General features: G+C 43.3%; 1 protein-coding gene across 1 annotated transcript; it reads right to left on the bottom strand.

Annotated features, from left to right (window-relative positions):
- Positions 1-3,660: 3,660 nt before the first annotated feature.
- YKT6 (YKT6 v-SNARE homolog) lies at positions 3,661-19,156 on the bottom strand. Its single transcript, XM_035139103.2, has 8 exons — positions 19,002-19,156; positions 17,140-17,280; positions 14,255-14,337; positions 11,220-11,320; positions 9,673-9,777; positions 9,140-9,205; positions 7,143-7,244; positions 3,661-5,063 (listed from the first exon to the last, which is right to left on the bottom strand). Exons 2-8 carry the CDS (start codon positions 17,241-17,243, stop codon positions 5,028-5,030), a joined length of 597 nt encoding a protein of 198 aa, XP_034994994.1. The 5' UTR covers positions 17,244-17,280; positions 19,002-19,156; the 3' UTR covers positions 3,661-5,027.
- Between the last annotated feature and the right edge of the window lie 5,358 nt (positions 19,157-24,514).

Here is a 24,514-nt window from a genome sequence, read left to right as displayed (position 1 = left end):
GGTTTAGATCTCTTACTCCTGCCGTCTCAGGACTGGGCTTTGCACTGCACCACCCTACCCACCAGAGAAGAGTTCAGAGGAGCTCAAGAGTGCAGGAAGTGTTAAATGATGCTCCTATTTCTAGATGAGGCTTAGGAGATGATGTTCCCTTGCATCTTCCCCTCCCCAACCCAGTTGTGTCCTCTCTGCCCAGGGCAGGGGATGCTAAGAACAGAATGCAGACTACTAGGGTTTAGGTCAAAAATGTGTTTCTCTTCCAAATTCATATTCGCAATCTAAGCTTAGGGTGGCTCATCTTCATCCCCCCACCTTTGCATACCCACCTGAGGAGATAGTGCTTCCAAGACAGGAACATCCAGCATAAACCAGGGAGGAGATAACATTTAGAGCCAACACATTCTGGCTGAATTGCCTTTCTCTCAGAGCACCTTTATTTCTGCATTTCTTTTCCAGGGGAGGGGTTGGAAACAGGGAGGTGGGTACTGGATTAAACATGCAAGGAAAGCGAGAATTCAAATATGAGGACGTACTAGAATGCTTGTACGGTTTCTGTGGGAGACAAACTTGAGAAGTGTCTCTACATCAATGTATATGAAAAAAAAAATACAAGCCGCATGTTGAAACAGGTGTTTCATTATTAAAACATTAATGTACCGGGGCCTCCTCCCCTTTGGTGTTCACCTTGTTTACTATGGAACTAAGTGCGTTGCTGGGGGTATTTTTGGATTGGGGGAGGGGGGTTATATTTTCTTTTGCATGACCTTTAAAGAGAAAAAAAATCTATATATATCTATATCTATGAGAACTAAAAGCAAAGCTGAGCTGTTAGTCTGTCCCATGAATGCTGGTGGATCTTTTCCTCTTTCTGACTTAAACTCTCCCTTTCTTTTTCTTGCCATTTCACTGTCTTTTCTTTCTGAGCCTTGTAAGTGTAAAAATGATTCCGACTTTGTTTTTGTCTCGGGAAACTGCAAATAAAAAAACCACAAAAAGGGACAAAACAACTGGTGCAATTTTGTCTCATTATCAGGTTCCTGAGCTCATTCAAGCCCAATTCACCGCCAAATGTCTCTACACCACCTGGAAATATAGTTTGGCACAAACAAAGCCCACTGAACAGGACTGATACAATCATGAAAGATTAGAGCATCCAATTCATTTGTAGTAGCACATAAATATGTTTCCTCCCATGTGGTCAAAGCAGCATACATAATGTTCCCAGGAGGTCTCCCATCCAGGTACAGTTCAGACTCAGACCTGCTTGGTTACTGCATTGTGTACCTTGACAACAGACCCAGGTAGAAAGGCACAGGAGTGGAATTAATCTTGGCAGCAATGGAAAGAAACTGCTCCACAGAAAAATTGGGTGCCTTCACCTCCAGTAGACATTCCTTCTCGCCTCTCAAAGAGAAACAGCACATACTGTACAAGTAACCCATGAATTCTGGAGATGGAGGGGCAAGGACCATTAGCAGGTCAGATTGAGAAACTGACAGTTTAAATTAGATTAAATTACATTAGATTACCACTCTAATGTAGCAGTCTCCAAACGTTTGGGCCCCTTGGACACCTTTGGAGATGAACTGGAGAAATCCCACACCAAACCAAGCACACGTGGCAATATATTATTGGCTACAACAGACCGCTTTTATCAAGTCTCATTTCAGCAAGGGGATGAATGAGGGTGGGATCCTGTGGGCAAGCACCTGCTCTAATGTAATGTACTGCCCTTACCATGCCACAGAGATTATTTGAAGCACATTCCCACCCCATGTCACCTTTACTGACCAATATATTGCCCTCTTTTGTGTTTCTCCTTGGGGTGTTCTTTTTATAGATATAGGAATATCTTTTCTAAGAATTGCTCATGACACAATGTTAAATTACAGGTGCAAATCTGCAAACAGAATGATGACACTGATCTCAGAGCAAGGGACTGGGACTCAATGTATCTCTCCCCTATTTTCTAGTTTTACAGCTGAAATGCCCTTTTAGACTTCTTTGCCCAACTGTAATAACTGACATGAATGTGCAAGTCTAAGGCAGAGACAGGAGGCTCCTACAACTTGTACTTCTGCTGTCTACATTAACAAGCACTGGGAACAGAAAAATATATCAGTATCCTGAAGAAAAAGCAACTCGAGTATTCCAAGGGATTGGTCTACATAGCCCAAAGCTGAACAGCACCCTGCAGCTAATCACAAAGGAAGGCCCAAGAGGACCTGGCAAGAAGGAGGTAAATCTGTAGTATCAGGCATTGACACCCTATATAGTGATTGATGCTGTATCTGGTTGCTGCATATAATTCCAGACCCAGGGATGGGAGCCTGTGGCTCGCCCCATATGGGACTCCCACTCTTAACAGCCTTGGCCAATAGGGCCAATTTGGGATGATGGGAGTTATAGTCCAGCATCATCAGAAAGGCTACAGGTTCCACACGAGCAATTCAACAGTTTGAGGACCATAACTCATTCTTGCATGGATGATATGAGACAAGCCATTTTTGAACCATCAAGTGATAACTTTATCCATGTAGGTATAATCCATTAACCAGTACATACAGAAATTAGGCCATATTTATTAAAATACAATCTTTAGTAAAAGCTTCCACATTAGAAAGAGGACAGGTATAGAGGTGTGAGCACATGAGCCGAAGGGGCAAAACACTTTACAAATTAGCCTTGCTGTTTTACTTCTTGGGGTCAGTCTCTGAAGTTAATTTTCAGTTTAAAAAAATGACAAACGGGAACAGTTTGTTCTCTCCCAAAGCAAAGAGGAATTGAAATCACTGTGGCTCACTATCCGGCCTCTTGTTAGGAGAGAACTCATTAAGATCAAGCCCAGGCCATTAACGAAAAATGGGCTTTACAGAAAAGACAGCCCTCAGATACATCTAAAGCAGAGATCCGAGGAAGAAAAGAAGAGAAATTAAGGCTGGTGATACACTGGCAATAAGAGGGGTGCTGCACTGGTTCTGCCAATGCAGTCTGCGTAATAATGTTGATTCAAGTTTGTGATTGGCCAAGATGTGCAAGGGGCTCGGCTGCAGAGAGCAAGTAAATGCAGCCAAACTGTCCCAAAACATCCACCACCAAGCAAACACCGGTCAACTATGACAACAAAAGCTCAGTAAAACCCTGGGTCTCTCACTTGGCCCATTTCACTCCTGCCCTGGGCTTGGCATAGGCTTTCTTATCAAGTAATAAATACATTGCAAAAATGGGTTTGAAAGTTGAAGTTGCTATTGCCCATGAGAAGCGGCACAGTCAAATATGTCACAAAAAGCACAAAAAAGTGAACAGATTGCACGTCACGAATTGCACTCATGCTCACGGTCCTTGTCAATAAGCCTCGGCTTTGCCCTAGCGGCATTTGCCCCCTTTGCTACAGCTTGTTGCACAGTAATGAGAGCAAGGAAGACCTCCACCCCTATAACCATCCATATGCCTCTCTGGAAAAGAGGGAAGCGTTATGGTAGTGATGTCACTTCAGTTACCACAAGACCTAAGATCAGAAGATAGCTGTTTGTCGCTGTCCCAGACATATACACCCTCCCAGGATTCCACTGATGTACAACAGCACAACGTAGCAGTTCCATCCTGTTGACACCAAAGCTGCTATTCTCAGGGCTCCTTCTCTAAGGCTTTTTTTTTTTAAAAAAAAGATGCTTCTCACCTGTGAGCAGACACACCCACCACAGTTGTGGTGCAGAAAAGGCAAGATCAGGGTGGAACTCCAATTGCAGAATAGCATCCCTGCCTCCCAAGACAGAATGGGCCTAAGAGCTCAGAAAAGACAAGAGATTATTATCAACGTTTTCTGGAATTTAAACAAAACTAGCCAGCAGGGACAAACTCTCCAGTGGGGAGGATGTAGGTCCAGCCAAGAACATTACAAGACACCAAGATGCACAACTTCAGCGGCTAAAACACTTTACACCCACTATAGGACAGGTCAAACTACAGAACTCTGGCACAGCTCCTTGTGCAAAGCAGCAGGTGGTACTACTGGGCAACGGCACAATGTCATTAACAAGGGCTGCTGGTTTAATACCATGGCAGGGGCACTGCCTAACAGCAGCCATAACACAACACATTGCCAGTGAAAGGGAGCTGCTGGCTGCAAAAACAGCTTTTCCACATTATATGGAGAAACATTACAAAAGCAACAGAAGCCACTGACCAGAAAACTGACCAGTCCCATGGATAAGCCCTCTTCAAATAAGCTCAGATTTCCAGTTTGTGATGCCATAACAAGCCTCCTTAAACATTTTTGTTTGACAAGTGGCAGTTAAGGGTTGGGTATGAAAATGAGCTATCAACTGCATATCTCCTTGGCAAATGTAGTCACAATATCAAAAGACTCTCACAGGTTGAGTAAAAGGAAATAATTCCAAGCAGATTCGCAAGCCCAAGCTCACCCTGGGAACTTCTTTGCTCATTCCCTTGGAGCCCCTTTGTTGAACGGGCTGCAGTCCTGCCTTGCTTCCACAACTACCATGGGAAATTTTAGCACACAGAGAAACTCATTGTCACCACTAGATGCAGTGTTGAGACTGACAAGCCAAGTCTTGGTCCCGGCTTGCAACCTTCAGATGGTCAGACTGTTTTCTTAGCATTACGTAAACATACTGCAACAGATATAGAGTGAGTCCACATCTGCTTGCAGGTTTCAGAAAGAAACAGGGCAGAGAGCCCCACACGGCGGCTATCCACCAGACTGCTAGAGCAGGGAGCCCATTTGGTACCAATGGAAAAAAAGTCAGTGACTATCCTCAGCCCCATAGAACAAGCATCTTGAGGCCCAAGATGCCTTTTTTCAAGAAGAGAAAAAAAGATTGTTTTAAATTCATGAACCGCAACATCATATCCTTATTCAGTGCATCCAGCCTGGCTGAGGTGGCTATATCCGGAAACAAGGAGTGCCATGGGAAGTCGTAGGAGTGCATCTTTTCACTGCTGTGTCCTGGAGCCCTCCTGAATGCAAATGAAGTCCAGAGCAGGTGGCAGGTTCCAGCCGACGGAGGTCACATGATCTCACAGCATGAGTTCTGCTTGCGGGCCTTAAGAGATGGTTTTAAAAAAAGCACACACACATTGAGAGATTCCCATTTGAAAGGTTTTAGCAAGTCAAATCCTCAGAAGCCTCCTCATACAGAATCTCCTTGTGTCAGTATCAGCTTAGTTTATGCATTTTATCTGTCAAGAATACTTACTATATTCAAGCCTTCAATTTTAAAAAAAATGTCCAGAGAGGTTCATATATAATAAACATTAAAGGTAAAAGGGCCCCTGACCATCAGGTTCAGTCGTGTCCGACTCTGGGGTTGCGGCGCTCATCTCGCTCTATAGGCCGAGGGAGCCAGCGTTTGTCCGCAGACAGCTTCCGGGTCATGTGGCCAGTATGACTAAGCCACTTCTGGCAAACCAGAGCAGCTCACGGAAACGCCGTTTACCTTCCCGCCGGAGTGGTCCCTATTTATCTACTTGCACTTGGATGTGCTTTCGAACTGCTAGGTGGGCAGGAGCTGGGACCGAGCAACGGGAGCTCACCCCATTGCAGGGATTCGAACCACCGAACCTTCTGATCAGCAAGCCCTAGACTCTGTGGGTTAACCCACAGCGCCGGCCGGGTTCCATAATAAACATAGCAAAGAAAAAAGAAAAAAAACCCAACAATCATAATCCAAAGAAAGCAAGAGCACATCTGAAAGGCCTCAACCAAGAGAGCATCCTCCCCAGTCTCCATCTGCTTGAGGGCGGGGGGGGGGGGGGAGTCAGAGGGCTTCTCCCGATAACATGCCTGGGTCCCAAGCAGTTTAGGGCTTAAAAAGTGACCACCACCACCATGCTGCAGTCCCCCAGAATCACATGAGTGGGGATTCCCAATATCACATCTAACTCCGCCTCCTTCGGCTCAGTAGGATTATTAAGGGAGGAATGTGGCTGGTTTATTAATCTGTCCTGATTTCCTAAGTACAAACACTCAGAAACCTGGATAGGAACAATAGGAGAGAGATAACAATGAAATCCCTAAGGATCATTATAGCTCCTGTCTCTGGAGTGGGGAGGAGAGATGTTCCAGAAGAGAAAAGGCTGGCATGGGAAGGAGCTGCAGGGTAGGCTCCTCACAATACCTGTACCAAGGAAAAGATACACAAGAATAGGGCCAGAGGGCTGCATCCAATGTTAGTCCTAATCCAAGGAGACCCACTGAAATCAATTGACATGAGTAACTTATGTCTATTGATTTCAATGGGTCTATTATGAATAGGACTAGCACTGGCTATAAGCCAGAGGAAGCAAATTGCTAATGTGGGCCGAACCAGTATCAAGATGTCTGAGGCAGCAATTGTCATTTAGGTCAGGATGATTATAAATTCATGTTTCCATTTGCAATTCGCAAACTTTTTCAGCAGGAAAAATCTTATTAGTTCCACCCCCCACCCCCCATCTAAATTTCCTGTATTTAAGGGCTCTTTCCATTTCATCTCTAGCAAGGCAGATAATATAATCTAACTGTTCATGATGGACCGACCAGGTTCCATTTCAAATGCAAATACCTGTACACAAAACCATGATTCTCAGACAAAAACACTCATTTGCTGCCCACCTTTTTCCCCACTTACAGAACTGTTAGCTGGTTGTCATTATTTTTATGAAATAAATGAAATTATTGCAGGAAATTCTGAACAGAATTTGATCACCACATTGTGGAAGGCAGAGACATCTGAAGCCACATTTTATTTTTTTAAGATAGAGAAAAGAGCAAGCCCAATTATTATCAATAGAGAATAGATCATTGTCAATTATCTACCATGTTAATGGAAGCCAAACCTCCCTCTTCCTAAGTGCATGGCAGCCTATTACAATGATCCAGCTGTGTGGATCTGCAAGGAGAATTCAGAGAATCTGTTGCTAGAGTCCTAAAAAACACAATCCACAAGAGCTTTTCACAGATCCAGGACTAGCAAGAGATATGAGAATTATTTCACACCCTGCCAATTTCCCCCAGGAATTACGTGGTAGGTGTCTCACAACACTTGGCTCTAAGAACACACCCCACATGAACACTCTGCTGGAAAGACAGGGGAGAAGTCAGTGAGACAAGATAGTTGGGCCTCCGGCCACAATATACTTACAGTTTTGTAGAAGGCTTTTGACTGAGTTCCAAGAACTTCTGATTTGGACACCAAGTCATCCAGCTTCTCTCCTCTTTCTAACAAAGACTCCATGGTATTGTGCTAAGTGAGAAAAGACAAAGCTGAAAGACTGATGCTGCACATGGTCAATAATTCTTGCAAGCCCAGCTGCTCAAACTGCAGCAGAGAGCAAGTTTAAGAATCGCCAGAGCCACAGTCACACACAGCACTGTGCAGAGCTCCTCACCCCTTCATATTATAAAATAGTAATAAAATGAAAATCTGCTTTCTAACTTGGAAGGTGCTTATAAAGTAAGTGTTGGTTTTTAAGGCAAGGTTCTTGGACTCTGCACCCATCTGGCTCTCACAAAGACTAACACGCCATTGCTGTCACCACTACAAGCATTTATTTGTCCCTTCCTCTCTCACCTTGGCGCCTGCCAAAAGGTGTGTAAATTCTAAACCCAAATTTTAAGAAAACTCAAAGTGCATGCCTGCTTATACATATAAATAAAAGCTTTTGCCCCACCTTCTTTCTTTATGTTTGGGGCAAGAATCTGCTTTGTGTCCCCTTCTTTTTCTATCAGCACTGGGCTTGACGACACTGGGCTTTTTCAGTGCTCCTCAGTATTCTCTGCTCAAAGAGGCACACATGGTGACCTCACTGCTCACTTTCAGCAACCCTCCCTCATCCTTAGAGCTCATTCCAGTTGCTGCTTTTTTATTGCAATTGGGTTAGCCATCTATTGTTTTAGTGTGGTGTATGTTTTATTCTTGGGGTTTTTTGTTTGTTTGTTTTGTCACCTTCAGACTCGAATTCTAACAACTTACTTTTAAAATGTAAACAAAATTCTGCCTCACTGTTAAAAAAGGGGTTTTTTCTAATTGACTACAGAAATAGAAGCTATTCATCTATTTAAGCATGTTCTCAGAAGGGTGGGGAAGCCAACTGTATTCAAAAAGTGTAGCAGGAACAATACATATTTTAATTTGTCCAACACTTAAGCATATGACTCTGTTTTCAGATGCTTAAGACTTAATGAACACTAATATTTGGGCTTAAGTTGCCCATAATCATTATCTAGGCTTGGTAAGTTTTCACACAGATCTGCAAATTAACAGCATCTCAAAGTTCCAGCGCTTAACCCAGAGAAGTAATTCTCTGCTCCCTAAGAGCAGCTGAGAAAGCAACACTGCTTTAAATTTTAATATATGTTAAATAGTTCCCTTCTTAGCTGCTTCAATATTCTGCAGAGATCTTAGAAGCTCAGCTTAACTCCCAGCCTCTGGCACATTGTTTGAGATGGGAATAGGAATCAGCCATACACTGAAGCATTTGCTCATCGCCACAATTCACCACAATCAGGACATCCCTAAATTGTGGGGGAGGTAGCGACTAAAGCATGATTGCAAAACAGGACAGTCAAGACAATTCTGCTCTGCCACGCAAGAAACACTAGGCTCATTATAGGAGATTGACTCAGATACTAATGATGACACAACGAGCAGCAAAGGGTGTTCCTAGCTAAGGTAGTAGTCATGACCTAGTTCCATCTGACTGCATCACTGTTCTCAGCTTAGCTCAGGGCTCCTCAACAAGCTTGCAGAATCACAAGTGGCTGGTGCAGTAACTCACACACTGTACTAATTGCTGAAGAGAGCATCCTTCAAAGAAGAAAGGAAAAAAAACTAAGGGTTTGTTTGTATAGCTTTCAGAGCTTTGTGGGACAACATATCCTAATAATGCTGTTGTAGTCTCTGGTGCTCTGGGGACCAAGGTACAGCAAATTCTGTACTGTCCTTCATTTTCTAAGTGATCATGAGAAAGTCACCCAGGCATTGGACTACAACTTCCATCAGCTCCAGCCAGCAGGGCCAGTGGACGGGAATGATGGGACCTTAAGACCTACAAAAGCTGGGAAGCACTGGGTTGAGGAGACTTGGTTTAACACAGCATGTGCCAATTCCACAAGATTTCTATAAGAGGTTGCCCTTACCAGAATGACTTTGGTCTCATCCAGCTCTGCTTGCACTTTTGTCATTGCATCTGCATCACGAGGATTCTTAAAGAGGAACACATCACATTTTTATAGAAGGCCATAGTTGAGAAACTGGAGGTCATCATTAGGACATTAATTCCTTAGAAAGTAGATTCTTCCAACTGTGCCAAGCTACATATATATGGCACAAATAAAAAACTTCAACATTTTGGCATTGAAGATTTTGATAAAACAGTATTTCTTCCCTCTGCAGGAAATATTAAAGGTTCTTTGTACTCTTCCCAGAGAGCAGCCTCTTCTCATATAACATTGTAAAAACTAGATTAAGTCATGCAATTAGGACTATGGCTGCTAGCATGCCATACATTTGATCAATTAAGACATGCTTCCCCCCCAAAAAAACACACACACAAGAATAGTACTAAAACAAATACACATTGAAAAGCACGAAGGCAAAATAAAGTTAAAATCATGCACCAGACAACTTTAAAGCTTCTTTGCTTTAAATGTCTAGCCCAGTTCAGCCATACCTGGTATTTACTAAGGTAACCATCCAAAGCTGTGTAGTTTATTGTTGCTGGGGTTCCAGAAGGCCAGTCTACCCTATTAACTTGCCTGGAAAATTCATCCAGCACCTACAATACAAACTGACAATAAGAATTCAACTGCCCTCTCACATATGAGAGCAACCTAGAACACAATTCTCAAAGTTCCCTACTACCATAATTGCCAATTGCAACTGCAGACAAGTGTCATCCAGTTTCTGTGTTCTCTACTGGAACACACACCTTCCCCAATAGGAAATATTAATAAATACTCAAAGTAGTTCCAAGATCCCAAATAAGCTTGTAGTCAGTAACAAATCAAAACCAGTATCTCATTTTATGCCCTTAGCAAGGAGGACAAGCTAAGTGCATCCAAGCTAGTCCCATCTTTGAAACTAAACAGGTCTCCTTCCTTGTATTCACCAGGCTCAAACTGCCTGGGAAGAAAGCAAACCATTTGCCTTAAACAAACAAAATAAACAAAATAGTTGAACATCAAATGGCCCCCGAGGTAATCCCCTATTCAGGTACCACACCAATCACGAAAAGAAGCTAAACTATAGTTTTATGTCTGGACTGACAAACCATGGTTTGTAATTGGCATGGTATATTTTCCGATAAACAAACCATAGATATATGGCCATTCCTCTGCCTCCAAAAGCTGCTGCACCATGGAGATTGGAGTTAACTTATGAAGACTAAATGCAAAAAAAACCAAGCAGCTCTAAACAAATTTTTCTAGGGAAGGGTTGAAAGTTTTCAGCTGAATTGGGGAAAGGAGAGGGCATTGAGGAGTGGGGGTGGCCATTTTGCCTAAATCAGGCATAGGCAAACTCGGCCCTCCAGATGTTTTGGGACTACAACTCCCATCATCCCTAGCTAACAGGACCAGTGGTCAGGGATGATGGGAGTTGTAGTCCCAAAACATCTGGAGGGCCGAGTTTGCCTATGCCTGGCCTAAATCCTAGGCTGGAGTTCTAAACTATGGTTAGAGAAAATCATGCTTTGGTGCGATGCCCCAATTGAACTAATGTTTTACCTGTAATGAAGCCAAGCAATATTTATATGCAGAGTATTACGCATCGCTAGGTAACGTACAACAGCATAGAAAATGTGGTATAAAATTTTGCACTACAACTACAGGATACCATCACATTAAAATGCAATCAGTAGTCCAAATAAAATTAACTCTTATAATAGAAGATGTCAGTCTGTTGTCTTGATTAGTAGCCTGTAGGTTGGAAAGGTTAGAGAGTTTTTTGTTTTTCAGCTTTTTCAGTAACTCCAGTTGAGAGTAGTAAATATAATAGAAGGCATTAAGGACCAGTAAAGCCCAAGGTATTTAAAGAGGGCTTCAGCATGTGCTGAAACTTTAAGAGCCTTAGCTCATACCTTATTTTGGGATGGGAATAGGTCATTCCAAAGTGCCACCACAGGAAAGGCCCATACTCCAGCTTCAAAACTTCTGTTCTATGCCCTCTTGCAGCTCAACTGCAGAATCATAGGTCATCTTGGTTGAACCTGGTACTTACCTTATCCAACAAGGTGAAACAGACCCGGGACGGATACTCATTGTCTGCAATCAGCACTCCAGCCAATCCATCATTCCGCACATAAACATGGCAGAGATACTCTGAAGTGAAGAGAAAGATGAACAAGCCATGTTTCGTCACAAATAAATTGCTTAGTGTCTGAATACTAGATAGATAACAAGTTCATTTGGGGACACCTCTGTTTTAGCATGCACATTATTTAGGCATGCATATGTTGAACTTATAAGTCTTTAGTCAAGATTCACTTTGAAAGGATGAATGGAATTCCCCCACTGGAGGACTGAGCAGCTTCCAAGCACAAGGAAGAATTGTGTTTGGGTAGCACTGAATAGTGCACAGCACTGAGGGGGGATCCTTCATAGCACAGTGAATGTAGAACCCCCCTCTGCAGCACTGTGAATAAAGCTTGAGAAAGGAATAATTCAAAGTTTGAGAAAGGGATAATTCAAATTTTTGAGAGCAGATCAAAGGTCTACCCAGTCAAGCACTCTGTTCGCACAATGGCCAGATACCTACAGAAAGTCTGCAAGCAGGACATGAGTCCAACCGCACTCTTCCCACTTACGAATCCCAGCAATTGCCATTCGGAGGCATTCTGTCTCCACCACATATTATACAGCCACAGCCATCATGGGTAGCAGCCATTGACAGACATATCCTCCATAATTTTGTCTAAGCCCCTTTAAAAGTCATCCAACTTGGTAGCCAATGCTTTCATAGTTTTAATTATGTGCTTCCTTTTGTCTTTTCCTTCCAGCATTTGGCATCATTGGGTGGCTCCAGGTTCTAATACTATGAGAGGAGAAAAACATTTCTCTGTCCGCTTCCTCCACCCAATGCATTATTTTATAAACACTGCATGCTTTTTTTCTAAACGAAAAACTCATGATCCTTCAGCCCCATGATCATTCTGGTTGCCGTTCTCAACCCTACAATATGTTTTTTGAGGTGTGGCATCCAGAACGACATGCAATATTCCAAGTGCGATCACACCATTGATTTGTATAACGGTATTTATTCATAATTTTATTTTCAACTCCCTTCCAATGATCCCCAATATGGAATGTGCCTTCTACACAGCTGCCACACACTGGGGTATCTAGTACTGTACCAAAAACGCATTTTCCAAGAACCAGGGGAAATAGAGGCAAAGGAATGCAGACCAAGGAGAGATGGTTTGCCCTTCTAGCTTCCAAGATTTCTCTTGCCTCCATTTTCTAAATAAAATCTTCAAACCGTGAGAAAATAGTAATGAACGTAAAATATAAGAAACAGTAACTGACATAGACTTTTTCACTATTTCATAACAGGATATTGATAAATTATCTATACATATAAATAAATGTATGTATGTATATTTAGATGTATAGAAACAAAATACTTTAATGTAACAAAGTACTTTCAGCTATCCCATGTTTTTACCATATCAGCACATATCTCAGTATTCTCCAAATCTTTATTAGAATAAACGGCTGTAAACAGTGGCAAGCCAAAATTTGCTTGGATTTTTCTTTTTTCTTGAAAACACCATACTGTACACAACTCACTGAGACACTGAACTGCATAAATATAATCCAAGTCCTTTCTACTCCAGTGCCAGAGATTATTGTTTGAGTGTATGTTGATAATTTGTCTTCCTCTAATTCATCAGCAGTGTCAACTATTAAATCATGCATTAAAATGGGCCTGTTTGATAAAATCATTTGAAACTAGGGAGCATCATGCCTCTCCCCCCCCCCCTCCACAAAGTGACTGATAAAATGTATTCACTTCAACCTTTGCTTTTTACCTGCCCAAGCTTCTGGGATTTCACCACATAATGTCACCTAGCCATCAAGCACTGCAGCCAGGAGGGCTAGCTGTTTGCTCTGGCTTGAAAAATGTAGTATGGTTGTGTGTTATAAGTTCTGAACTTTGACATTCTTTCATTTTTATTACATGGAAGCTCTATAAAGAGAAGTTCAAGAATAGTACACAAGAAGACTAAGCCAGAAGGAATCTCAGCACACTGAGGTGGAAGACACAGTAAAGATTATACACCCATTTATTGACTATGATGGACAGGGTAAATCAGACCACATGAAGCTGTCATTATAGAAAATTGTAGCCAACTCAGAGGCCAGAGTTTGTTCTCCCACTGGGAGTAATCCTGAAACAAAGGAGAAGCAGCTTGGTTGTCAAGACAGATTTCTGCAGCTCCTCAGCTAAACATCATTCAGTGTATGACTTGGTGGAGATTCAGTGTGGCCTGCCCCTCAGTTCCTGCTACAACCATTTGCTTCACAAGAATCACAATACTTAACAGCAAATACTAATATGTCCAGGATTACTCATACTAATGTAATGTGCAGTGCTTTTCTATACCAAAAAATAGCTTTTTTGGTAGAGCCCTCCAGGCAATCGCTTGAACATATGGAAGATTAAAAATGTGTAGAGGTGTGGCCATGTACACAGTAGCTCCACCCATTGAGTGTGTTTGGCATGCACATCATTCAGATGGAAACCTAAAGTGTCTCTTGCTGTCCATTTTTATTGCCTCACCAAACAAGTCATGTCGTGTCATCCTGTCACTTAGATGGCAATGGCCAGCTCTGCAGATGCTCATTTGCTTATAAGGATATGAATTTAAACTATGCTTTAAAACCAAACCAATTTAGTCCAAGGGTAAAAATAATTCAAGCAAGAGAACCGCAAAAACATTTATTCCCCTGAACAGCAGAGCCAACACATCATTTTCTTTCTGCTAGAGAAACAGTAATCGCTTGAAAGATGCATGCCTCAATTCCAACCTATGTACGGTATCTGAAAGTTTGCAAACTCTTACTGCAGCCTTTCCAAGCCTGATGTCCTTCAGATGTTCTGGACTACAATTCTCAGCCAGCAGTGTCATGCTGTGAGTTGTAAATGGCACAAAGTCCCAACATGATGGGAGGGAGATGTAGTCGAAAACATCTGGAGAATACCAGGTTGGGGAAGGCTCTCTTAGTACAACCCAGACTTCTGTAAACTCTTACCTTGCTCCTTTACAGAAGCTCTGGTGCCAGGTTCTGAACGCTCTACTATCAGCTGACTTGTGAAGGTCATAAATTCCTGAACACTGAAAACAAAAGAGGCATGCCTCAATATTAGTTAGCAAAGCTCCCCAAGATTACCAAATGGATTACTTTAGAGCCATATATATCCCATAGAGGAATGTAATTTTACTAGCAGCTACACTGCAAATAAACTCACTGCAACACATTTGTTATTAGGAAAATAACTACAGAAGAAAACTACTAGTTAAAATCGTCATTCTCCAAACAGACTCTAAAAGTGCAAGGTTTCATTAGTTTTTCAAAAGCAGCCTCCAAGTCTACAACTCATCAAAACTGCAAGTGCCAATAGATTAATGTATCCATTAAAGCATTGCTGTCAACTATTTTGGTCCCAGTCTCTGCCTAGATATGTAAAATTTCCAGAATTTTTTTTGGGGGGGGGGGGAACAAAAATTTTCAGAAAAAATGGAAAAAATGCTTCATTAGCAATTCTTTTTTCTTTTCCAGATTGAAAGTCATTCTGTTACTTTAGAAACATAAAATATAACTATGGACAAATTTAATGGGCATAAAACTATCACAACCAGCATATTAAAAATATAGTGTATCCAAAAAATTATTACAAGCAGAATTTACTTTTAAAATAATATTTATTTGTATTTGTAACAAATGGAGCAAAAAACTCCACAAAACAATTTTTAAAAATTCAGAAGTAACAATTATTCATATTTCCTCTCCACAGTATTTTTTTAAAAATTCTCATAAAAAGAAGGAAGTGGGACTAAGTTTCAGTGAATGGGCATGAAATTTAATCAGAATCATTTTCTGAGCTGTAATGATCAGTATCAGTTTCAGTCTCTGCTTCTGCATCTACTCTGTTGTGTCTGCCATGATCAGTTATTATGGACTTCAAAAAACCTGAAGGTTTGCTCGGATTGAAAGAAGCTTCTCTACCCTTTCACATGTCAGCTTATTTCTTGTATCTTGTTCTTGCATTGGAGAGTTCAGTTTGTAACCTAGGACTTGCTTGTCCTCACAGAAATTAGAATAATCTGATACCATACATATTTTTTTAAAAAAATGATTTATAAAATATTTGAACCCCTTATCTTAAAATATTTTATTCTTCATGTTAAAATAAAACATTGCATAATCTATTTTTTCAATTTTTCGGGGGGAAACGGGAAAAAATGGAAAAACCCTGGGGTTTTTTCCGGGCTTTCACATCTCTATCTCTGCCTATGAGCCATATGTATAAGGTAAAGGGACCCCTGACCACTAGGTCCAGTCGTGACTGACTCTGGGGTTGCGCGCTCATCTCGCATTATTGGCCGAGGGAGCCGGCGTATAGCTTCCAGGTCATGTGGCCAGCATGACAAAGCCGCTTCTGGCAAACCAGGGCAGCACATGGAAACGCCGTTTAACTGCTGCCTAAACATGTTGTAGTAAAACTAAAAGCTTACTCAAAGAAATACATGAGCAGAGACAAAATGGATTCTGAGTTGCTGCAGCAGTTCTCATTCCATGTTCCATGTATTTCTGATTAAAAATACAGCTTTGCTGCAATTGCTCTAATATTCAAGAGCCGAATTCTAAGCTCTGTAAAATTAATGGCATGGGTATAGTCCGCAACTGGACCTAAAGGTCAGGGGTCCCTTTACCTTTTTACATACACTTAACTAGGGCTGAGCAATGTCAGCTTTTCAAAACTGTGATGTGTCACCAGCCAAACACTGCGACCTGGCGATACATCGTGATGCTGAAACCTGGCCAAGCCAGGGCTGCTTGTTGCTGCTGCCCAGCACTGGTGGTGGAGGGACTCTCTCTGCTCCCAGTGCTCAGCGGCAGCACCAGGCAGCCTTGTCCAGCTTTGCAAGGCGCGGGGTGCAATCCACCTCAGTGCCTTGGGGAGAGGGGCCTCCTGATGCCGATGCTGCGGCTGAGCGCTGGCGTGGCGGCAGCATCAAACCACCTCAGCACCATTCTGCAAGGATTAGGGGTGCACGCCAACCCAGCGCCTTGTGGAGTGGGGCTGCTTGATGCTGCCGCCTACTTCACTCAGGTGGCTGAGCTCCCTCTTTCTCCCAAGAGAAAGAGGGAGCCCGCCCGCTCAGGCGAAGGTGGCTAAGGCTCCCACTCCACCTCCACTGGCACAAGCTGGAGGTAGGTGGCTTGATCAGATGAAAAGTGGGCTTCCTTAAACTGCCCACTTCTCAGCTGATCAAGCCTGCACCTCCTCTGACTCACGAAGTATGAGGGCCAGAGGCAATGGCGGTTTCATCTAGGGATATCATGGGTGAAACTGCCACCGCTCCCGAGTTATTCTACGAACTGGTGGCAGTGGGACTCAGGAGCAACGGTGATTTCACCCACTATATACTGCTGGGTGAAGATGCCATTGCAATCTAGCTGTCATACTGATCCTGAGGAATTGATACATCACCCAGGCCTACACTTAACATCAATAAACTCCATTAATGGAACATCTGAACAGGTTAGGTGCGCACACTCAAAGCTGTTTATGTTAGGCTTGCAAGTGAAAGGGGCAGCATTTTGAGAGCAAAGCACATCTGTTCAGATTGGCACAAGTATCAAACGTTTTTACAAAGAGTAAAATTCGTAATGAGAAGTAACATTATTCCAAATAAGATCATAGGTGCTGAGACTTATCATACGTTTTGTTGAGATAACAAAAAATACATATATTATTTGCCAGCTCTCAAACCAGAATGGCTTCATTAGAATTCACTATCCTGAATTCCATTCAACAAAGCCAAAGGGGACACTACAGTACAAATTCAAGTCCTTGAAGATGACAGAGAAGAGAATCACTCAGTAGTCATTCTGAGGCACTGGAAACATACCTGGATCTCTGGAAAAAGCTAAATGATGACACATCATAGGCAGCTTTCAGTAAATGCACTTTGGGATCTCCTTTGTAAAGGACACTTAAACTGTAAAGCTTCATCCTTTTATTTACTTAAGCCTCTTTGATTCTCAACAACCTGAGCAAAGGAAGAAGGAAAAAGAAAAGCAGAAAAATCAGGTAGAATAAAGTGAAAACAGCAGCAGTAAGATGCAATACTATGAGGAATGGATATGAACATGCGCTCCAGACTAGATTTCTATAGGCTCCAAACCTACTGTACTTCATTTACACACTGGGAAATGGAGCACAGCAAGACTGAAAGTTCACACAGCAACTCTAAACATACTTACTGAGGAAGGGTTACATGCATGTAAACATGATATAAAATTACATCACTAGCCTGAGAAAACATTCATCACAGACCAACACATGAAAAACTACAAGCACTCACTCATTATTTCAGAGATGCTCAAAGACCAATGTTTCAATCAAGGGAAGGGAAACCTGTGGACCACTAAATGTTGGTGAACATTTGAAAACATAAGCTGCAAGTAAACCAGAGGCTCAAACGGAAGTGCTGGGACTGTGTGAAAGCAAAAGCACTTCCAAACAGTGGTACACTGCGCTTTGAAGTTCCAACAATTGAGATTTCAAAGCACTGCATGACGGCACAATGACATCTGGTAACTGACAAGTGGGCAGCCTGATCCACCCATCAAATATATGGCCTACCGGGAGGTGGGTGATAATGATCTGGCTCGCCAGCCAGAGAAGATGTCCCATCATAGTAATCTGAACATAATGTATCTGAAGAAGTGTGCATGCACACAAAAGCTCATACCAATAACAAATTTAATTGGTCTCTAAGGTGCTACTGGAAGGAATTTTTTTATTTTGTTCCAACATAGTAAAGCAATCAATTTTCTAATGGTACCAAGGTACCAAGATTCCTTGCTGTTTCGCTGTATGGCTGCTATCTTACTGAAGCGCAAGACTCACGGGACCAAGTGAGGCTCACTTCTATGCTTAGGACAGCTACCCTCCTCGGAAAGCAAGACGGAAAGAGAAAAGACTGTTTGGTCTCAGAGCCTGGACAGTCACTGCCAGCAGAAAACAACGGACTAGAGCCCTGGGATTCAAGTTGTGGGTCGGGTGTCGGGACCTACTAGTGGGTCACTGTCTGATCCAAGGTGCAACAAGAACACAACCACCATGAAAACATATGGTCAGAGATGAACACATATTTGGGTTAGAAGTGGGAAGTGGTTGCGAAAACGCAGCCAGGTGGGCGGGGTATAAATAATAATAAAATTATTATCATCATCATCATCATCCTGGGCATGAAAAGATACCTGGACTAGAAGGGCAAATCAGAAAGGGGGCCACAGCAAGGGTGGAGAACCCATGCCTACCTCCAGCTTGCTCTGCCCCACCACCAATCACCCCTCCCCAAGCAACATCTGAAGAGCCTCAGAGCCCCCATCCCTGGACTAAAGCCTAGTGGCAGGGCGCATGCGCTGCAGAGACCTCCCACCCCCCACCCCCGGTTCAGCCTCCAACCAAAGGCCTCAGGTGACGAGGAAGGCCCTTTCTTTGCCCGAGGCCTTTTAAGAGCCTCTGGGGGAGCAAGCCGGGCCGGGTAAAGCTGAGGGTAAAGCGACGCCCCTGACGGAGAGAGAGCTCAACTCTAGGTCTGTCGCTTCGGCTTCTCGTACAGCGCCGAGCACACGGCCGGGCTAGAAGCAGCGATGGGCGGGAGGGCCCTGCGAAGTCCCCTGCCGGCCACCTCCCTCCCTCAGCCGACTACGTCGACAGGTAAACGGCCAAGCGCGCGCCTCGCTCTCCCCCTGCGCTCACCTCACGGCACGGGGAGCTCCGATTCTGCTCCGGGCGGCACCCCCTTCCCACGTCACGTCACGTCTCGCCTCACAAGGCTCCCCGAGCGGCTCGGAGGCGAATGAACGAAGCGGAAGTTTTGGACGACCCGGATGTGGAGCCCGGAGGAAGCCGGAAGTGCCGGCGAGTCGCCATAGAGGTAGGAATATTATAAGAGTGGCCCTAGTCTGTTGACGTGGAGGCGGGGTTGGGTTGGGGTTTGGGGGGACGCGGGGGGCGGGGGGCTTTCCCCTTTCCCTTTCTGTTTAATCGTCGGAAAGTTAAATCGAAGAGGCGGAGAGACAGTTTCCAACGCACTTCCTAGTAGCTGTTGGAGAACTGTCCCATCTGGAGAAAAGAGTAAACTCGGAAGCTGGTAGACCCGGTGCGAATCAAATTCTTTACAAGTTTTGTGGGGACCGTCGCGGGAGCGCATTGGCCGTACTGCGCGTGCGTCAGAACTCGGTTTGACTCAAGAGGCTGCAGTCGCAATGGTTCAACTAGTGAGGCTTCCGGTTCGCTTTTGCAATCCGGCACAATCCTCCATGTGCGGGGCAAGATCGGTGGTAAATATATAGGAACTGGTGCAAATAATAATAATAAAAGCAAATCGGCGTTTTTAAATAACCATGCCCACTTCACAGCCGCATTCATCCCACAAAGATACAACAGAAGCTTGACAACGACACAGGCATTTTCGCTTTTAAGGAAGCTGTGCACGCAGAAATTCAGCTGGTAGAAATGTAGTGCTGAGATAATCTTTACGTGTTGATTTTCTACCTGTGTGGAGTTAGGGCATAGGAGTGTATCTTTATTACTATTTCGTTGTTTCAGTGCTACACTTAACAAAACACGTAGGAAGAAAACTACATAAGATTTTTTTAAAAAACGAGGTTGTGACTTTTAAATGTCCACTCGCTGTTTGTGTTGAATCTGAACAGTGCACTCCCATATATGCCTACTCAAAAGTAAGCATTGCTGAATTCCATGAGGCTTGTCTCAGATAGGTGAGCCAATAAATATTGTCTGTTCTCTAAATGTAAATACACACAAACACTAAAATGCAGGAATTTTAAATATTATTATTATTTTTTTAAAAAAAGTATTAAACTGTGGACTTTCAACTCAGCTGCATTTAATAGAGTGGTTTAGCAATCAATTCCTCGTCCAAGGAACTCTGAGAAATGTGGCTCTGTGAAGAGAATAGGGGCCTCCTAACAAGCACCCTTAAGAAACTACAGTTCCCAGGATTAGGGCAGATGCTGACTGCTTGAATTGGTCTGGCTCAGGAGGTTCATAGCGGCAGCTGTGTGGACCTAGGCAATTTCCATTGATGCCACTCCTTCTGGATACATTTTTTTTTCTTTTTCCATTTGAGAACCCTAGAGCAATATTCCATGGCTATGATGAGGGACCAAGCACATACAGTGAGCACACAATTATTATTATTATTATTTTAAAAAAACCCTCTTTCTGGGGGTAGGCAGCATGGTTAATTCAACTTGCTTCAAGCAAAAGTAGCCCGTTGCAACTCTGTTTCATTTACAAACGTGTTCACTCTTCCATTCCACCCTTGCCTCTCCTAGGAAAGATTCTAATCACAACCAGAATTATAAGGCAACCTCGGTTTTTATCGACTTGTCAAGGAGTTTGCCCCATCCAGCTGAAGAGATTGGCCCACATCCTGCAGCCAATCAGCGGCATCCTCTTCCAGAGGCAGAGCTCAGCTGATGCTCCTTCTATAGCAAGGAGATTTCCTTAGCATGACGTGGCAGAGGAAGGCGGACAGCCTCCTTTCCGTCCCTCGCCTATGATTTCCCACACATGTCTAATGTTCCATTGTTTCTATTCGGACTTAACTTTCTGCTGCCTGGGCTGAGAATTTCAGCCACCCACCTTTTGAAATGCTTTGACGAGGACCACTCAGGATCCTTTCTCCATTTCACTTTCTAAAGTTCAACGGTTGGCACTCATCCTGGATAATACTGTACAGGATTGCTCCCTATTTCGATGTAAAATGTTACATCTTGTACTGATACAGTTTGTCCTGTACTGTATTCCCCCCCCTCTCTGCCAAGTTAGGGAAACTCTCCAAATGCATATGTTTGAAAAGGTCTGTGAAAGTTTATATATTTAAGCTCTGCTAGCAAAGCACAAACACATTCACACATTCATTTGTATGTGTGTGTGACAAATTGCAGAGGGGCCATCCTGTTAGGCTGCAATAGATTATAATGGATTGCTTTGAAGTCACTTCACCACCAGATGGGGGGGGGAATCCCTGCCCCACCCTGGTCTTTATTTTGCCACAACAAAGGTAGCAATCTTACTACAGTATTTATTTATTTATGGATGATTTTATACATTTCAATAATCTAACAATCATTTTGACATTTCGAAACTTGACTTCCTTCCCCTCTTTCTGCGGGTCCTTAAATTTATTTTTAATATTTTCTGCATATCCAAATTAACTTAATTTGCTCATTTATTCATCTGCTTTAAATATATACTCTTATAAAACTGTGGGTTATTACAATAATCCTGCTAATGTTCTGATCTGTTTACAGTTTATTTGTAAATATTCAATAAACCATTTCCATTGTTTTGCAAAAAACTTTGTTATCTTGATTTCTTATTCTTCCGGTAAGTTCCACCATTTCTGCATATTCCATAAGTTTTTGTATCCATTCTTATATTTGCTGGGACTTCTTCTTCTTTCCATTTTTGGGCAAGTAACATTCTTGCCGCTATAGTCAGAAGCAACCTTACAATGTAAACCCCTACAATATGTGTGGGACAAGACATTTACTCTGGGGAAGAAGCTGCAGCTCAGTGAAAGAGCATCTTTTTTTGTGTCATCAATTTGAAATTTTACACCTAGCTCATCAATATGAAATTTTACATATTGATCTGACATTAGAAGACAGACCTTTGAGTGCAGACTTATAGGAGATCCTGTGTTTGAACCCCAGCATCTTTCTCTAGAAACACAGGTGGGGAGCATCCGTATTCCTTACTTCTCTTGGCCAGGTGGGCCAATGAGGATGAGATATTCGGCAAGGAATTCCTCCTCTCTTAAAACTAAAAGCATGACCGGTCTGTTTCAATGCCTACTAACAAGTACCAGCATGACAGTGATGAATCCCTTGCTCAGATTGTTCACTCCCATGGTAAATATTCAGAATCAAAGTAATGGTGGGGATGCGGAAAACAGTTTCACCTTGGGAGTAGGAGACACTCTATCCTCTGACACTCCCACTTCTCATTGGTTTCTCCAGGCTGAATATGGAAGCACCTAAATCTCCCCACTTCTCCCCCCCTTTTAAAACCAGTCTTTCATCCTTGGAAATGGGTTGCCGTGAACCATCATCACTATGGGAGCAGAACAGGTTGCTAAGCCCTGCAGTGGAGTGGTTGCTGTAGCAGCTGCAAAGTGATAATGTGGCTGTTATGCCCATTTGAATTAAGCCCTATTCCCATGGTAGCAGTATTCCGCATGACAGCTTTAATGGCATGGGCAGGAGGGGCTCTGGTGAGGTGGTAGTGCAACAGGATTTTCACCAGTCACCATGGTAATGCAGGGTTAGCCCTGAGACCCCAGGAAGCAGCCTGTGTGGATGCTGGGAAAAACGAAAAAGGGAGAACGTCACCGGCTGAAAAAGTAAATAAACTTGATGTTGAGTTCAGAAGAGGAGCTGAATTGAGAGGAAGTCGGCGAGAGGCAACGTGATCTGCGCGACGCTCCCATGCGCTGTTACCTGGGCAGAAGGGAAAACTTGTTAGTGGAACGGGCCTCATTGCTTTGCCCTTGACAAGATGCAGGTAGACAAAACGGATCCTCACAGGATGGATGTTCCTTTTCGATATACTACCAAGTGAAGCATAAAACAAGTCCAAGGCCAGGAACGCCCCATTTCGGGCAGGGAGAAATCCAGACACCAAAGGTAAAGCGGAAGAGGAAGTGTTGTCACGTGGCGAGCAACTTCAAAAGGAGAGGAAGCAACCTTATACATGAAATAAACAAGCTAAGAAAGTGGAATATTCTCAACAGGAAGAACTGCCTTCTCTGCTAAGTTGTCCCAGCAAGAAAGGAGGAGGGAAGGCAAACTGGGCATTGGGCAACTTTGGACTTTGTTGGGGACTGGTCAGAGAGCAGCTGGTGCTGACAGCTGCCCCAATGCTGGATCACAGAACTAGGATGGACAGCTCCAAGAAGGGGAAGGTAATGTTTTACATTTGTCTTCTAGTTTGGGGGAATCTCCTTGGGTGGATGTGAATCCTGCATACGTTTGGCTGCCCTGCAGAGCATAGTATCTATCTGATGGTTCCCCATGCTGATGGAAATGGTTGCAAAGCCGCGACCCAGAAATTGCACACGGAGCATAAATTCACTGGTGCAATTGTCTTCTGTGATTTCTTGCTCCCCGGGTGTTGCTGCCCAGTAAGCACCCCTTCTTCATTTGTGGCAGCAGGCAAGATCCCCAAGGGGATCCTGCAGGCGAAGAAGAGGGTAGAGGATGGCACCACAAAGGAAACAGGTGGGTGAAGCTGTGGTTGCTTCTTTTTCTGCCTCGGGGAATTTAAAGCCACACACATTCCCTGGAGTGTGTAACCTTGCAACCCTACCAATGGAGGGCTCCACTGGAGCAAACGAGAAGAGTCACCTTTAAAATATAAAGCTCAGACTCCAGATCTCTTATCTCCCCGAGACTCGTTTATCTTTCTCCTTCACCGGATTGCTAATTTTGCTGAAGCTTAAAAGTGTACAGGCCAATGTTCCAAGGGGAATTAACCTGATTTTGAGAGCCTCCATTTCTGGGTTTTGCAGCCATAGTCAATTTAAATGTTTTCCATAAGCACACTTGCATGCCCAAAGCAGTTTGCAGAAAGTAAAAAACACAATAGGTCAGTAACCGACATGCATAATAAAAATCTTAGCTGCACCACAACACTGAGGTCAACAAAGAACGATTTATTTAAAACACATCAGTGTAAACGACCATCAAGCTTACCAATAGGTCAATTAAGAACACCCTAAAGTGGTCCCCAAACTGATGGCAACAGTACCTTCTCTTGCTTTTATCCCCAGACTCAAAAGGCCACCCCTCCTCCTCAGTTCAGCTGCTCCCTTACAAAAGCTCCCAGGGTAGGAGGGTGAAGCACGACAAGTAGGAGCTGCTTCCCCTGATGTCAAAGACAGGGTGCCTCCAGAGTATCACTATTTTGTGTATGGGATTCAATCACATACCAGCAAATCCATCTTTCTCAGTCAAAGTTGATTTGGTATCCTTGTGCTTCCAAAACAATGAATGAAATCTAATTTTTTTTCCTGTAAGGAAAATGAAGGGGAAATGGGCTGGAAAGTGTGGCATGATAACTGTGCGACATGCCATCATCTAACCTCCCTGCAAAGAAAGAAAGAAAGATGAATGTTCCTTAAATAGTTGATCTGGAAGTGGCCGCAATCTCTTCCTCTCTCTCTCTCTATCACTGGT

Source organism: Zootoca vivipara, chromosome 15, assembly GCF_963506605.1.
Source record: "Zootoca vivipara chromosome 15, rZooViv1.1, whole genome shotgun sequence".
Classification (NCBI taxonomy): domain Eukaryota; kingdom Metazoa; phylum Chordata; class Lepidosauria; order Squamata; family Lacertidae; genus Zootoca; species Zootoca vivipara.
Note: the sequence above shows the minus strand (reverse complement) of the source record. Positions and strands in the feature narration are given on the sequence as shown.